Source organism: Augochlora pura, chromosome 7 (genome assembly GCF_028453695.1).
Source record: "Augochlora pura isolate Apur16 chromosome 7, APUR_v2.2.1, whole genome shotgun sequence".
Taxonomy (NCBI): Eukaryota; Metazoa; Arthropoda; class Insecta; order Hymenoptera; family Halictidae; genus Augochlora; species Augochlora pura.
Window position 1 is genome coordinate 30,080,588 of NC_135778.1, and position 15,153 is coordinate 30,095,740.

General features: G+C 32.4%; 1 protein-coding gene across 1 annotated transcript; it reads left to right on the plus strand.

The window, feature by feature from the left end:
* Positions 1-1,154: 1,154 nt before the first annotated feature.
* LOC144471984 (glucose dehydrogenase [FAD, quinone]) lies at positions 1,155-12,532 on the plus strand. The gene is made up of 5 exons (XM_078184611.1): positions 1,155-1,608; positions 3,402-3,787; positions 7,204-7,368; positions 9,999-10,151; positions 11,246-12,532. Exons 1-5 carry the CDS (start codon positions 1,155-1,157, stop codon positions 12,530-12,532), a joined length of 2,445 nt encoding a protein of 814 aa, XP_078040737.1.
* Positions 12,533-15,153: the final 2,621 nt, after the last annotated feature.

Below are 15,153 nucleotides of genomic sequence, written 5' to 3' on the forward strand. Positions count from 1 at the left end.
TAATTTTTACACAAATTCACATTTTTGTAAATTATTTGACGAAAATCTGACAAAGGAAGAAATTCACTGTGTCAAGAAGAAAAGTAGTAATTAATGAATGGAAAAGAAAAACACTGAGAGAAACCAATGAAATCTCGTATTGTCGTAATCGTACTATTACAATGGTCATCATCAGAGGCTTCGTTTACTGTTACGAAATTCTCGAATTTATTGAGAACACTAGATAGTTATAAATAAAAACTAAGTAATGTAGGCGGAAGTGAAAGTCAAGTAATCTCACTAACTTGCAGCTCAATAACGCAATCATGCTTTGTCCATTCAGACTTGAAACAAATTATCTTTTTTAATTTTCAAAAATTAAGTAAATATGTTCATATTATAGAATCATTTATTTCATCCTCAAATAACTTTAAAAAACACTTCTGATTGTAGCTGCAACTTTTTACGTCAAATCTCAAACTTCAAAAATTATTTTTTACAAGACAAAAAAAACTTGCTTTACTTCATTTTAGTTCAATTCTAATCCAAAGTCAAACCGATTTTAAAATTGTCGTGATTAAATTGTAATAACAAATTGAATATATTTCGCTATCTATTTTAAAACTATAATCTAATTGAAGTCCAATGTAATTATTACGCGAATTAAAAGCTATTTAAACATTTACTTCACAATTGATCCAATTAAACATTTATATCACTTAATATCTATCGCGACATCCATTTCAAAATTCATCCAATTATATTTTTATGCATCCATTTGGAACACCTATTTTACGATTAATACAATTAAAATGTTATCTGAATTAAAGGCAAGTTCAAAATATATCTTACATGTAATCCAACTAATTTCCAATTCAATACAACCTTATATTAAAATTAATGCAATTAATTTTTAACAGGATCGAAGGTCTACTAACAATTTCCTTTAAGTACAATTAAAGTCTAATCCCAAAGGAACATTATATCGATTTAACTAAAGTTTAATTCGAGTCTAAATTAGAATCTATTTCAAAAACCATTTCAAGATGGAATAAATCTACATTAATTAAATTTAATTGGAAACATCTACCATCGAACTGTTTTCAGAAGGTAGATTTTGAATAATCGCTCCACCTAATCAGTGACAACACCGCACCCAAATCACCTCATCCGTAATGTCGTGGGTGCCTCCGGACCTAGCAAACCTCTGCACACCGCATTCCACAGTTTCAACGTGTCAGCCGTCCAGCTACATATTCCTAGCCCTAATCGCTCGCCTATTCGGTCAGTCGAAAGATCGATATCCAACTTACAGCGTTGACGCGTCGATCTCCCCATGGGGGGCCGCAAAACAATCGGGCACAATTATCAGATCTCTCAGAAATCGTCCCAGGGACAGGGTCGGTCGTTACGAACCGAAAAACTTTCCGCTGCCAGATGATCCACTGCAGCGGCAATTATCGCCGACCGTCGTTTATGGTTCACGGTCCGAATACGAGCAGTTCTTCTCGACGGGCGTCAAGGATGAAAGCGAGGAAAGTGCTGATTTTGCCCGGGTTTACAGCCCGCGGGGTACCGCTGCAGGAATTACCGGTCCGTCGAAAGTTTACGACTTTCTTATCCCGGAAGGTGAGCTGCAATTTTTGCATACATCGCGGGCTGCTTTCTGTTCTCTGAATGAATTGGGGAAACGTTTACGAGACTGCTGGCACGGCCAACCCTTTTACGACACGGTATCTTGATTGTCAGACTGCCGCGCTAAATGTAACATTGCTATTTCTACATGACGAATACATTCGTTATTAAGTAACAAGAAACGTTTCTCTGTGACCAGTATTCTCGCCGTTAAATAAAAATGAACAATTCGTCGTGACGGGTGTACTCGTTATTGAATAGAAGTAAACATTTTTTCATGACGAGTATACTTGTCTTTAAATGAAAGGTTTCTTCGTGGCGAGTACATTCGTCAGTGACCAAGATATTGTCAATTCTTTCTGACGAATACATTCGCCTTTACGTGAAAAACTGTCATTTCTTCGTGACGAGTGTACCCGTTGTTATACAAAAATTGACCACTTCTTCGTGAGGCGTAGATTCGTTATTACACAAAGAATTACCATTCCTTCCTGACGAGTATACTATAAGTCGCCACACAAGATATTGTTAATCCTTCATGACGAATATATGTACACGCCTTTATATTAAGACTTCTCAATTCTTCAACAAGTTAATTCTTTCACAAAAAATTGTCATTTCTTTACGACATGAATACTCATTAAATAAACAATCGTTCAGAATAGTGAACTCATTATTACACTAAAACCATATTAATGATGGTAATCACTTCATGACGAGTAAACTCGTCATTAAATAAGAGAACGTCAAAAAAATTGTATTTGTCGATACGTCATTGGTTTCTTCAAAATGGAACTATATATTTGTTTTTATATCAAATTAAAATACAGGGAAACATATAAATAAACAAAGTCTAATAGCATCCTCGTCTTCTTTTTACAATAAGTAAACTGTTGGACGACGAACGGAATATGTACTTCTAATAATTCTAATTCTGACAGAATTAGAATTTGTTTACTTATCATTGCTGCTGCATTTGTTCCCCCGGCGTTACGAAAATGTTGTATTTCAGTCGTTTGCTTTTCACGTAATTTATGGTCACTTCAAACGGATAACTATGCATATAAATTGTTCGGCTTCGTTTTATTTCGAAGTTTCACTGAACGAATGATTTCGTCAGAGCAACGCATTCTGAGAACACGTTTACGATGTAACGCGGAACGTATTTTCCACATCCGTATCGCTTCTCGATTTCGTTGAGCACGGTTTCGGTACATCGCAAATCTAATTAAAAGTGTTGTGGCAGGTTCAATACATTATGCTTTCGCTTATGATTACACAGATGCAGGTTTCGATTCTCTCAGTTCAATTCAATATTTTCAACGAAGGAGAAAGCAGGGCAGAGTATTTCCCATTATCACCGTATTCGGGTGTTCAGTGATCCTACGAAAATACGCGATGATTGTTTCCGAGTCCGCAAAACTATTCTACAGCGTGAATTTTTCATTCCTATGAATTCTCAATTAGATTTTTCTCACTCAGAACTATTTGACGTATCTAGAATTGCATCTAATTAATTTCTGTTATATTTATGTAACATATAAATATTTTTCACGTAATGTTATATTATAATATTATTGTATTTTTCTTATTATAATATTTAATTTTGCTTTCCTTTATATTACCTTCTTATTATAATCTTATATTATGTTATAAAATATTATACGATAGCGTCGAATAAAATTATACGTCGTAAATAATAAAATCAAATATCGTCTAACTCATGTAGAATGACAGTGAAATAATTCAAATAATTTGTTTAAAAATCATCGTCATTTGTTTCGCAGTGGAAATGCACAGGATGACACAGAAAAATATGGACTACAGTGATCCACCTTCCGCTCTACAATCAAATTTTGGCGATATGTTTGGAGGTCAACGGTACAGTCCGCGGCAACAGTCGAGGGTAATCGATCGTCCACCTGGTCCACAACAGTTTCATCTTCCCGACAATTTATTCAGACAACAAAGGAAACGTATCAGAGATCGGACAAACGCACACGTCCTCGACAATTTCAAATTACCGAGACAGAATGAAGCAAATTTTTTTGGCAGAAATGATTATCCACCAAGCACTGATGCTTTCACGATAGAGTATGATTTTATCATAGTGGGAGCTGGATCAGCCGGCTGTGTTTTGGCCAATAGACTCAGCGAAATTGCAAACTGGAAGGTATTTATTTAGTGTATTTTTTCTTTTCTGATCATTAGTTTTGTGTCGTTCTTTTTTGGAAACAGATTCTATAAACATTTGGAAGACAATAAGATGACCATAGAATATATAAATATCAATTATAATACAATGTATAATAGTATATATTATTCAGTATTTAAATGGTTTTTACACAATATAATATATAATATATATACATAATAGTATAATATAATATATATTACATAATAATATAGTATGTTATACTTAATATAAAATAATACTTCAAATTTTTCACATATAATAATTAAATAACTTATACTTATCTTGCCAAAATAACCAAAAGATTACCAAAAAAGGAACGGAATTTATATTATTGCTATTTTATTATGCATTATATAATGCATAATATTATACTAATCTTATCATACATAATATTATTAGTTACAAATTGGTTATTATTTATGAATTATAATTAAAAGTAGGGGAGGTTGTATGCAGAAATTTTCAAAATAACATTTCGTACACAATTATTAAAAATTTTCGTCGTAACAAATGATAATTATTCAAAGATCTATGAGAACAACAAAATAATTCTCACTCAAATAATTATTATTGCAGAAAAATAATTTGTAAAAACTTTCCTTATAACAAATAAAAGATTATGCAAGTGTTATGATAAGAAAAGAATAGTTTGTGTAACTTGTATGATGAAAAATACGATATTGTTGTATAATAGTTTCCAAACTTATTGTAAAGAAAAAAAAATGTATACATACGTGGAAACATTATAATTTATTTCTCGTACCCTTCTGGACAATGGTGTATAGTTTAGTGCTAAGTCAGCAGAAACCCCTTATCCCGATTTTATTGTCATGAACGATGTGTAATCCAATAAGTGGGCTTACAATTCGTGGCATGTTTAGTGGCCATGAAGCCTCAAAATTGTCATAACATCGTCACGGACGATCTTGTGTTCTGTGACCCGTTTCAACGAAGAAGCCCTAACAGCTGCTCGACTTTTCAGCGAAAGGATTATCGATCCTCTTATCTCCACTATCTAATAAAATCAGTCCGCATTATTGCCACTTAAAAACCTAAATCATTTTATCTATTAAAATATTCAAAGATTCGAAATAATTACAAAGATTATTAGTTACGAACAATCACGAAATGTACTTCAAGTATGTAAATAGCGAAAGTAACAGTTTGAAGCATTACTTTCAATTCTCGTTTTTGTTTACCGTTTTACTCATTCATTTATTTATTATTTCTCGAAGTTTTAGGAATATATGATAGTCGTTGAAAGTTCTTTATTTTCCGAATAACGATTAGTTGTTAAGTTAATATACAAAATGTGCTTACTATAATTTTTTATGAATTGAAATTTGTAAATTCTATATAACACATTATTATACACAATTAAATGATCTAATTTATAATTCATTAGTTTTCATTTTGTTCATTTTATAATTTCATTTATTTAGAATACTATTGGACTTGCAATTCTAGCTGTATAAAATTATTAATTTTATATAAATTTATGAAGAATAAACAGTACGTAACTCCCTGATTTTGTTCCATTGTTTCTCAAACTTCAGTAGCTGATAAAATAAAGATTTTTAAAAATATCATCATTCATAAAAGTTTAAATAGCAGAGATAGCAAACTTTCCATGTATACTGAAACAATGAATCTTCTTACAAAGAGCTACTTACATAATTCAATTTTCAACAAAAACTTCACAGTGTGTCCTCATATTTAAAGAAAATAATACTATAGTATCTGTTAAAATAAACGAATAATATATTATATAGTATGTTATATATTATATTATCGTATATTATAGTATATTATATTATAGTAATTTATACTATAGTATTTTATATTATAATATATCATATTATAGTATACTGTGTTTATTATATTACATAATACCATATTATATTAGTCTATATTTTACTTTATTTGATGAATAGCATTTCTTCCTGGCATTAGTGGAACACGACATTGACCCAATTTTTTCCCCATTAATGTTCATTATTAATATCCGATTACTAATCAGTTTCTTCTAACAATTTTTTTCGCACTCTGTCAAAACGAAACAGTTATTTAAGATCTCACGACGTAAAGTACGTTAGTCATCTCTTCACAATTCACTGTTACGCTAATAAAAGTGAGACTAATTCTGCTTACACGTGCTGCAAAAACGCATTCCTACAGCACGGTAACTCACTTTCCAAGTTCCATTGCAACTAGACGTTCACTTTTAACTTACGCGAAATCCGGCATAGTGGCGAATTCTATTCCACGCCCAAAACTTGATTACAAAACTACATCGGTGAGAACTCGTGGGCAAATTTGCATTTTGTTGAATTTCTTATAATAATTATAATTCTAGTATACAAAGATACAACAAATAGGTACGAAACTGCCTTTAATATTATGATTTAATTCACTGATTTCAATTTATAGTTAAACTAATTTAATTTTACTTGTTGCATTCAGTGCATTCTTCATAGTAGAATTTAGTTGACTACCTTTGCCCTAAATTATTTAATAAACATAAAATGTGTACTTAAATTAAATACTAAATATTTGCAATATGTCATAAACAATTAAGTATAGCATTAAAATGATGTGTAAAAACTATGAAATATAGTTTAGAGGCGTTGCAGTAGATTCCTTTAAGTTAAGTGGTATAGTAAAATCATTTTGTAAACGTGATGATAAAACCTTAATTTAAAATGTTGATACTACACTGAATAAAGAACTACAGTGCAAAATAATTACAATGGAGACTGTCAGCGCTTGTTTAGAAAGAAATAAAGAAAAACTATTACGAATTTCATATTGTACATTAGCATCATATCTCAGTCCTTATCTTGAGTATAATTACTAAATTGTCAGTAACAGTGTAGCAACTTTCAATAATAGAAATGTACGTAAATTTTTATATACTTCTGTGCATCATACTTAATACACATATTCAAGTATATACTCGTCAAGTAGACATATTCGGTATACTCAATATACATTTAATAACATTAACATATTGATATAATAGATATAAACACAAAATAATAATAAGAATAATACAACACGGCATATTTGGATAGACGAGGCGTTAGCCGTACTCATTTTCTCATTGGTCCGCATTTTTCCTTAATATCTTGTTCACGAAGCCGTTTGCAACATTTTCACAAAGGAACAAGTTACTTCAAATTGCGTCAAGAATTATGCTATATAATTATACAAGGCGTCTGAAACGAGAAAGGCCACTGTTTTGCCTTTCCTGAATTTAATCATTTAAACAATGTTCATAGCACAGTTTGAACGATGTTGAATTTGTTCGAAAGACGAGAATTGGTTCATTTTCTTTTTTAAGAGACTTTTCTGCAGACGAGATTTGTAATATGTCACATATAAATTTTCAGATATTGTTATTGGAAGCTGGCATCGAAGAACCGGAAGTGGCGGATGTCCCAGCGTTTGCCTCGATGTTGCAGGCTAGCAACATCGATTGGATGTACCGCACGCAACCGGAAGCACACTCTTGTCGATCCAGAAGAGGGGGTGGTTGTCCATGGGCGAGGGGTAAGGTAGGTTGATGACAATTGTCTTATAGATTTTATATAGAAAAAATTGATACCAATTGTATTATAGATTTTATATAGAGAAAAATTGATAACAAGGTTGAAGACGCGATTGATTGAGACGCGGTATGATCGAAGCGCGGCATGTTTGATGACACCTGGGCGAATGGAGTGTGTTTGTTTCTAACCACGTATAAGTGGAGGCCCTACGGAGGTCTCGGGATCAGTCCGTTTTCGACATTCTCAAGCCATTCTAGTAAAAGTTTTACTTTCTTTCAATAATTCTAACAGGATGTACTATAGTGAATATGATAATAATAATAATAATGGTCAACTAAAGAAGAAATCACTTAAAAAGTATAAAGTAATTTAAATATACAATAAGAAAAACTATGCTACAATTGAAAACACGAATAGAGGTTAACTAGAAAAGTAATTACATAATTAATATTTTAAAGTATAATACTACAGATCAACGTGAACTATAAGTTAATCACAAAAATTGAGGTATATTAGAAAAGTGATCACCTAAAAATTGTAAAATAATTTCAATGTATTCAAGTTAAGGGAAGAATAGAAGAATAAAAAGAATACAACCTAAAGAATACAAAATAATTTGAAAGTACTCTAAATAGAAATATTGTAGGACTAATAAAACAACAACCGTGATTAGAAAAGTAGTCACTTGAAAAATGTAAAATAATAATTGGAAAACATATAAATATATATTTAACAAATATAAACGGCTTATTTAACACAGATGGTTAAAGTATCTAAATATAATATTGATGCTTGTAAAATATGGAACGTGAAAGTCGAAATGACAAGTATGCAAGAAAATTGAAAATCGCTTCACTCTTTCACCGTTTACTAATTGACAATCAATAAAATTTTTTCTCGAATCCAGAAAATGCAAATTCTATCGTTCTTCGTGAAAAAACTAAGTTCAAAACACCGTCTCCTGCACGTGTCAAGCGAAACAAGTACAACACAGCAAGAACATAGTTCGTTTTTGCGAGGTAATGAAGTCGACGACTCATTTTCCAAGCTCCTATCGAAGAGGTCGTCCTGCTCATTGATCAAAGATGGAAATTAAATGACAAAAATGGCAATCACAAACGTCACGATGCTTTTTTTACACGTACAGTCGTATGCGGTTTTCGTTGACAGTCGTTAAAATCAAACGATGGTGATTTATGCTACTTTGTGAGATAAGTTGAATTTTTACAGGTATTACATAGTGACGATTCATATGTTGACTGGTAACATTTGACCCGGCAGAGGAGGCGCGTTACATTGTACTCTATTTTCTTGTCCTCAATGCTAGAGACTTGTCCTCGAAATCACTTTTTTATAATTACATTTTAATTACGTCTGTGCACATATTCTCACTTTTGAAACATTATCACTTAATGTACTGATATCACATCATTCTTCGTATTAGTAGTGTGGTAGATGTCCCAATTTCCGAGTCTCGAATTAAAAAATTTAAGACTATTATAAATTAAACTATAAATAAATAAAATACTATAAATTATAAAATATAAATTGATACTTCCCCTTAATTTTATATAAAATTCATATATAATAATATAGATATATTATAATACATAGTAAATAAATATAAATTGTGAGTGTGATTGTTATAACTGTAAACGAGTCTTAAGGAATGAAAGAGAGTGAGAGAAAGAGAGGAAAAGAGAGAGAGAGAGATGTGAGAGTGCGAGGCATTTACACGCCTACGAATGTATGAGGAGAGGAAGCCGGTGAAGAAGAAAAGAGAGGAGTGGGGATACCACCGGTTGAAAGAGTCTAGTGTGTAAACCACGTGCGCGGAATAAAAGGACAGATTTTCTACTTTTATTGATATTTGTTTATCGAATAAATAATTAAGTTGAACAAAAGCAAGTGTCGCTATTTCTATCTCCCACATAAATAATATAAAATAAAATATATAATAAAATATAAACTATATATTAACTATATATAATAAAATATAAAATATAGTTTAAAATATAAAATTATAGTTTTTTATATAATGTCATATTTCTCTTTATCACAATTTAACTTTCAGAAAAATACAGAAATGCATAAAAAAGTAGGACTCCGATTTAATTTAGTTGTTAAACATCAACGTATTCACTGCCACAATACAAAGTATTCTATGTTAAAAAGTTTTACTACACTTAAATGTTGCGTCCGTGTAATATGTTTCTTAACATTTGTCGGTAAGCAGAAATGTTTTTCTTTCTCTAATATTTTTGATGACTTGAAAACGATACAAAGACATTTTTTTCCGAAATTTTTCCATGATTTTTGTTGTTTTAAATTTCATCTGCCCATTTTTATTATAAATCTTACATATCCACAAAATTCGCAGTCTATTAATCACATTAAAAAATCATAAACGTTACGAAGACACGTACCACTTTTTCAATCAATAGGGAAAACACATTTTAAAGTTGAAAATTTCAGTTTCATGAAAAATTTTCTGGAAACTGAACATGATAAAAGAAAAGAGATTTCTGTATTTCAAGAAGCGATATGAAAATATGCAAACTGGAAATATTTGTTATTGAAACACGCGATCTGTGTTTGACAATACAATTGTAAACTGCTATTGTTTTGTGTTGTAGGTAATGGGTGGCTCGAGTACAATTAATTACATGATCTACATCCGCGGAAATCCAAAGGATTATGACGAATGGGCCGAGAAAGGAAATTATGGTTGGAGTTACGGAGAAGTTTTGCCATACTTCCTGAAATCCGAGAACAATGAAGACCCAGAGGTTCGGATTTGAAACTGTAATATTCAATTACTGGTTCTCGGATCGTTTTGATTTTTCTATATTTTGTTTGGCTATATAGGATGAACCATATGAAACAGAACAGCCAATATCTGAATAAGTATGGTAGAGAAAAGAAAATGTTACGGAGAAAAGTGAAGCGTGCAAATGCGATGATGTCAACAAATATGATCAATAATTTTTAAATAAGACAGTTTTAAATATACAGTGTCTTTATATCTGCTAACAATTTTTCGACAAGGATAGGTCAACACTTTTTTATAGAAAATATCGATCTGCGTCAATCATTGTATAAAAAATCTATGATTATGTAGCTTATAAGTATAATTAAAACAGTGAAAATGACCACGAAATCTCCGAAAATTCTTCGATTGCAAAAAAATTACTACTCCTATATTATAAACCATCCTGAATTGAATAAATATGTTAATAAAGTTCTTTAATATTTCGAGAAACAACAGAGACATTAAGGTGGTTTCCTTCAGCTGAAACACCCTGTACAACTTTAAACTTAATAACCTAGCAATTGATTTTAAGATGGATTTAACATGCATGGTACTATTATAACCTTGAAATGAGTTTAGTCTGGAAATCTAATTTAGATCCAAGAATGCATTTAGAAAGTTGCATTTATGTGCAATAATTGTATATAATTACATTTATATACACTAATTTAAATTTGTTACTGTCAAATTATTAACATGTACAAACATGATGGTTAATGCGGATTTATACTTTCTCCTTTCAGTGCAGCATTGTGCAGAATTATGTTTATCATATAAAAATACCAAACTAATAAAAATATAGTCGAAAATAATTGTATCTTGTTATGAAATTTGATTAAAAACGATTGAAAAGTCATTTGGAAATTTAGCACACCGTCAATTATTCATGTCTGAATTAATACTGGATTTAATGTTCATAGTTCATCTTCAATCACGCTATCCTCAAATCATTAATCAATTGCCAATAGCCTCTGAAGTTATCAATAACATTATCAATGTCTCATTGATTATAGTTTCCAATCATTGATCGGTTCTATCCTCAGTTAGAATAATCGAAGACTGCTGTTTCAGATAGTCGAGAAGAACCCTCGCTACCACAGCAAAGGCGGCTACCAAACTGTGGAGCGGTTTCCCTACACGGACTCAACCACCAAAATCCTGCTGGAAGCCTGGCAAGAACTGGGCCAGGCCTACGTAGACGCGAACACCATTCATCAACTAGGCATCATGCATCTCCAAACCACTTCCATCCACGGAATGCGACAGAGCACGAACGACGCCTTTATCAGGCCGATCCGGCGTAAGCGGAGAAACCTAACCATAGAGACCCAAGCTCACGTGACAAGGGTCCTGATCGACCCAATAACAAAACACGCGATGGGCGTAGAATACGTCTCAACCGTAACTGGCATCGCCAAAGTCGCTTTAAGCAAAAAGGAAGTGATCCTCTCGGCTGGAGCCATCAACTCCCCCAAGATCCTCATGCTATCTGGCGTAGGACCTGCGCAGGAGCTGAGGAAACATAACTTGAAAGTCGTTAGCGATCTTCCTGTCGGGAGGAACCTGCAGGACCACGTGACCATGGATGGTTTCGTGGTGTCGGTGAATACTGTGTCGACCAGCAAGAACAACAGTGAGAAGATCGACGACATCTTCCACTACCAACACACTCGCATGGGGCCATTATCAGCGACAGGGCCATTGTCGTGCGGGGTTTTCCTGCAGACTATCTTCGAGCACAAACATCACCTGCCAGACATCCAGATCCACTTCGACGCTAGCAGCAAGATGGACTTCGTCAACGACCCTGCCGATTTCGGAGAAACCGCTGTCGAGCCCCTGTCTTATTACGACGCTTTCAATATCAGGCCGACCTTGTTGAAGCCCAGGAGCCGAGGATTTGTCGCGTTGAATGACACCGATCCTCTTTGGGGTTCTCCTTTGATATTCCCAGGGTACTTCACTGCTTATCCCGATGCTGAAGTCATGGTCGAGGGGATCGAAGCTGCTCTGAACTTGTTCAGGACGAAGGCTTTTCAGGATCATGGCTGGCAGTTGGTGGATGTCCCGGTGTCAGCTTGTAGACACCTGATCTTTGGTAGTAGGGATTACTGGAAGTGCGTCATGATGGAATACACCGCGACCATTTTTCACCCGGTTGGCACCTGCAAGATGGGGCCCAAGTGGGATCCAGAAGCTGTCGTGGACCCGAGATTGAGGGTGTACGGGGTGGTGGGGTTGAGGGTAGTGGATGCCTCCGTGATGCCGGAGATCGTCAGAGGGAACACCAATGCGCCGACGATCATGATCGCGGAGAAGGCTAGCGATATCATCAAAGAGGATTGGCTCTTTGGCTGAGCAAGATCATGGGGTTCCAGAGAAACTGCAGGTTTCAGTTATAAAACCGTCGGCAGACCTCGTCGACTCTCTCTCTCTTTTAATTGACGTAGTATGATGAGACTAGTAAACTGAAAGTAACTATTACTTTTTTACTGCTACTTAAACAAGCAGTTCAAAAAACACCATAATTGTATATTTTAACATCAGCAATAATAGAAAATAAAAATATACAAATTTTGGCTTTCTAAGATTTTAACGTAAACGTTACTTGTACTTCGTAACTCATCACAGCACTGTATGTGTTTCCTTTAGCTGAGCCATCATGTATGTTTAAAAAGAATCTTTTAAAAATATTCTATTTATGGATTACTATTATCTATTATTTCTGATAGTATGTTAAGCTTTTGGATATATACGAGAGTAAATGTAAACATTACTTTGAGTTTATAATCGATATTGTTTATATTCCTATTAAGTAAGAGAAAATTTATTTAACAACTTGTCCGCTTTCAGAGTACATATTATCTTATAATTGACTATTAACCGATAAAAGAACAAAAATAAGGAAATACATTCAATGAAATTGAATAAGTTTTAGGCTTAGAAAGTTTACGTTGTAACAATATGAATATTGAAAAAGTTAATAATACAAATATACATATCAATATTTTTTAATAACGTTAATACAGAGAGGACATAAGAAAGTGTAAAATGCATATACAATATGAACAAGTCCGTAAATGTATATTAAATCTAACTTGAGTTACTAATATCTGTAATTACCTTCACTATAAAAGAATAAATAATTTAAATTGGCTGAAGCTAAATCCTCTAATATAAATTCTACCTTTATTTAACTTTAGATAATGTTTAAATTAACGCATATAAGTACATCTTTTTAATTGTTCTTATAGAGATACAATTATTTATAATCATGTTTAATTATCCTTCATTACTATTGATAGTTATTTTGTTAATGTAATTGTTTTATTAATTATTTTATTAATATTGTTGCGTGAGCGCAATCTAGGCATATTAAATAATAACGTCACGACTTTAATAACAACAAAACTCTTCATTCGGGAAAAGGGGGAAACTTGATATTCGACCGTTTACCACGACGTCTCTCCCAACTCTGAGTTGTTCTTGTTACATCGTTGCTCAGGAGATGTTTACCAGGGAATGATGCCATAAGGAACTCTCGATATCTCGATATCAGAAGATATCGATCCATATTTGTAACAATATATTCAAATATTTACTTGAATATTTATTTACCAGGACATTTAAATATATTTTGTTTCTAATCATTCCTCCTTTTAACCATTATTCGTTTTGTTTACCGTCAATTATAGCTTATGGTAGAAGGAGAGAGTATGGTAGACTACCTTTCACGCTGACTTTGAAGTGCAGCATGTTGCCTATCACGAGGCTCCGATATTAGTTTTAGACATAATATAATCACTACATTATTATCATTAACTATTCCTCTTGTAATTATTAAAATTCAAACCTTTCTCTTAAGCCATGCATGACGAAGGCTGACAATTTTCGAGGATTTGATCTTACCTGTAACAAACAACAAAATATTAAATTAGAATTTTACAATTCAAGACTTCACATAGTAAATAGAATGCAACGTTATCTTTTGTAACAGTTTATTTTAGCTAATGTCTATGGAATGTTTATATTTTAGCAGATTACAGAAATTTTAAAGCGATTTTCTGTATTTTATACGATTTAACATTTGTTTTGAAAAAAACTTTCAACATTTCAAAACATTTGGAAAACATGTCGAAGATGTTTTTTGATTTTCATACCGTCTAATAAATCGGGAATTATTTGAGTTTTATATCGTCTGAGAAGTATTTCCAAAACATTCTTTGAGCTTCATGTCGTCTAAAAAATATTCTGCAAAAATTTTAGATTTGTTCATGTCACTTAAAAAATGTTTCTATAACTTTTTCATGTGATCAATAAAATGTAAAAATTAAAAGATTGTTTTAGAGTATTTCGGAATTTTCAGAGTTCTTCTATGAAAAATATATTTTTCATCGTAACGTTGACCTAAATGGATTTAATCAGCGTTATTCGGTTAATCGAGAATTGGATTAAACGATGTTCGGATGAACGACGTTGAGATAATCGATACTACCCTCTAAATTGAATTACGAACCCTCGAGGCTGGCAATCATTACTCCAATAACCTACTAATTAGAGTGTGCGAGATTAAACAGGCTGACATTTTCGTTTGGAAAATTGAAGACACGAATTTACCGAAATTAATATTTTTCATAATTTAATACATCACGGAAAATAACGTTTTATATAGTATAATACAAATTTACAAAAATTCGCTTTTCGTATTATTTATTGTTATTCGTATAATACTAGAAATTCCAAAGTCTTAATACGGTACATAATTTAATGCGTAGAAGGTGTTGACTATTTTGTATAACTTGATAAGAAAAAAACATAAACATTTTATATAACTAGATAAGAAACAAAAATGAACATTTTATATAACTTGATAAGAAACACAAATGAACATTTTATGCAAATTGATAGAAATTTAAGAATATTAACATTTTATATAATTTAATGGAAACGAGAAATCGACATTGTATATAATTTGGCAG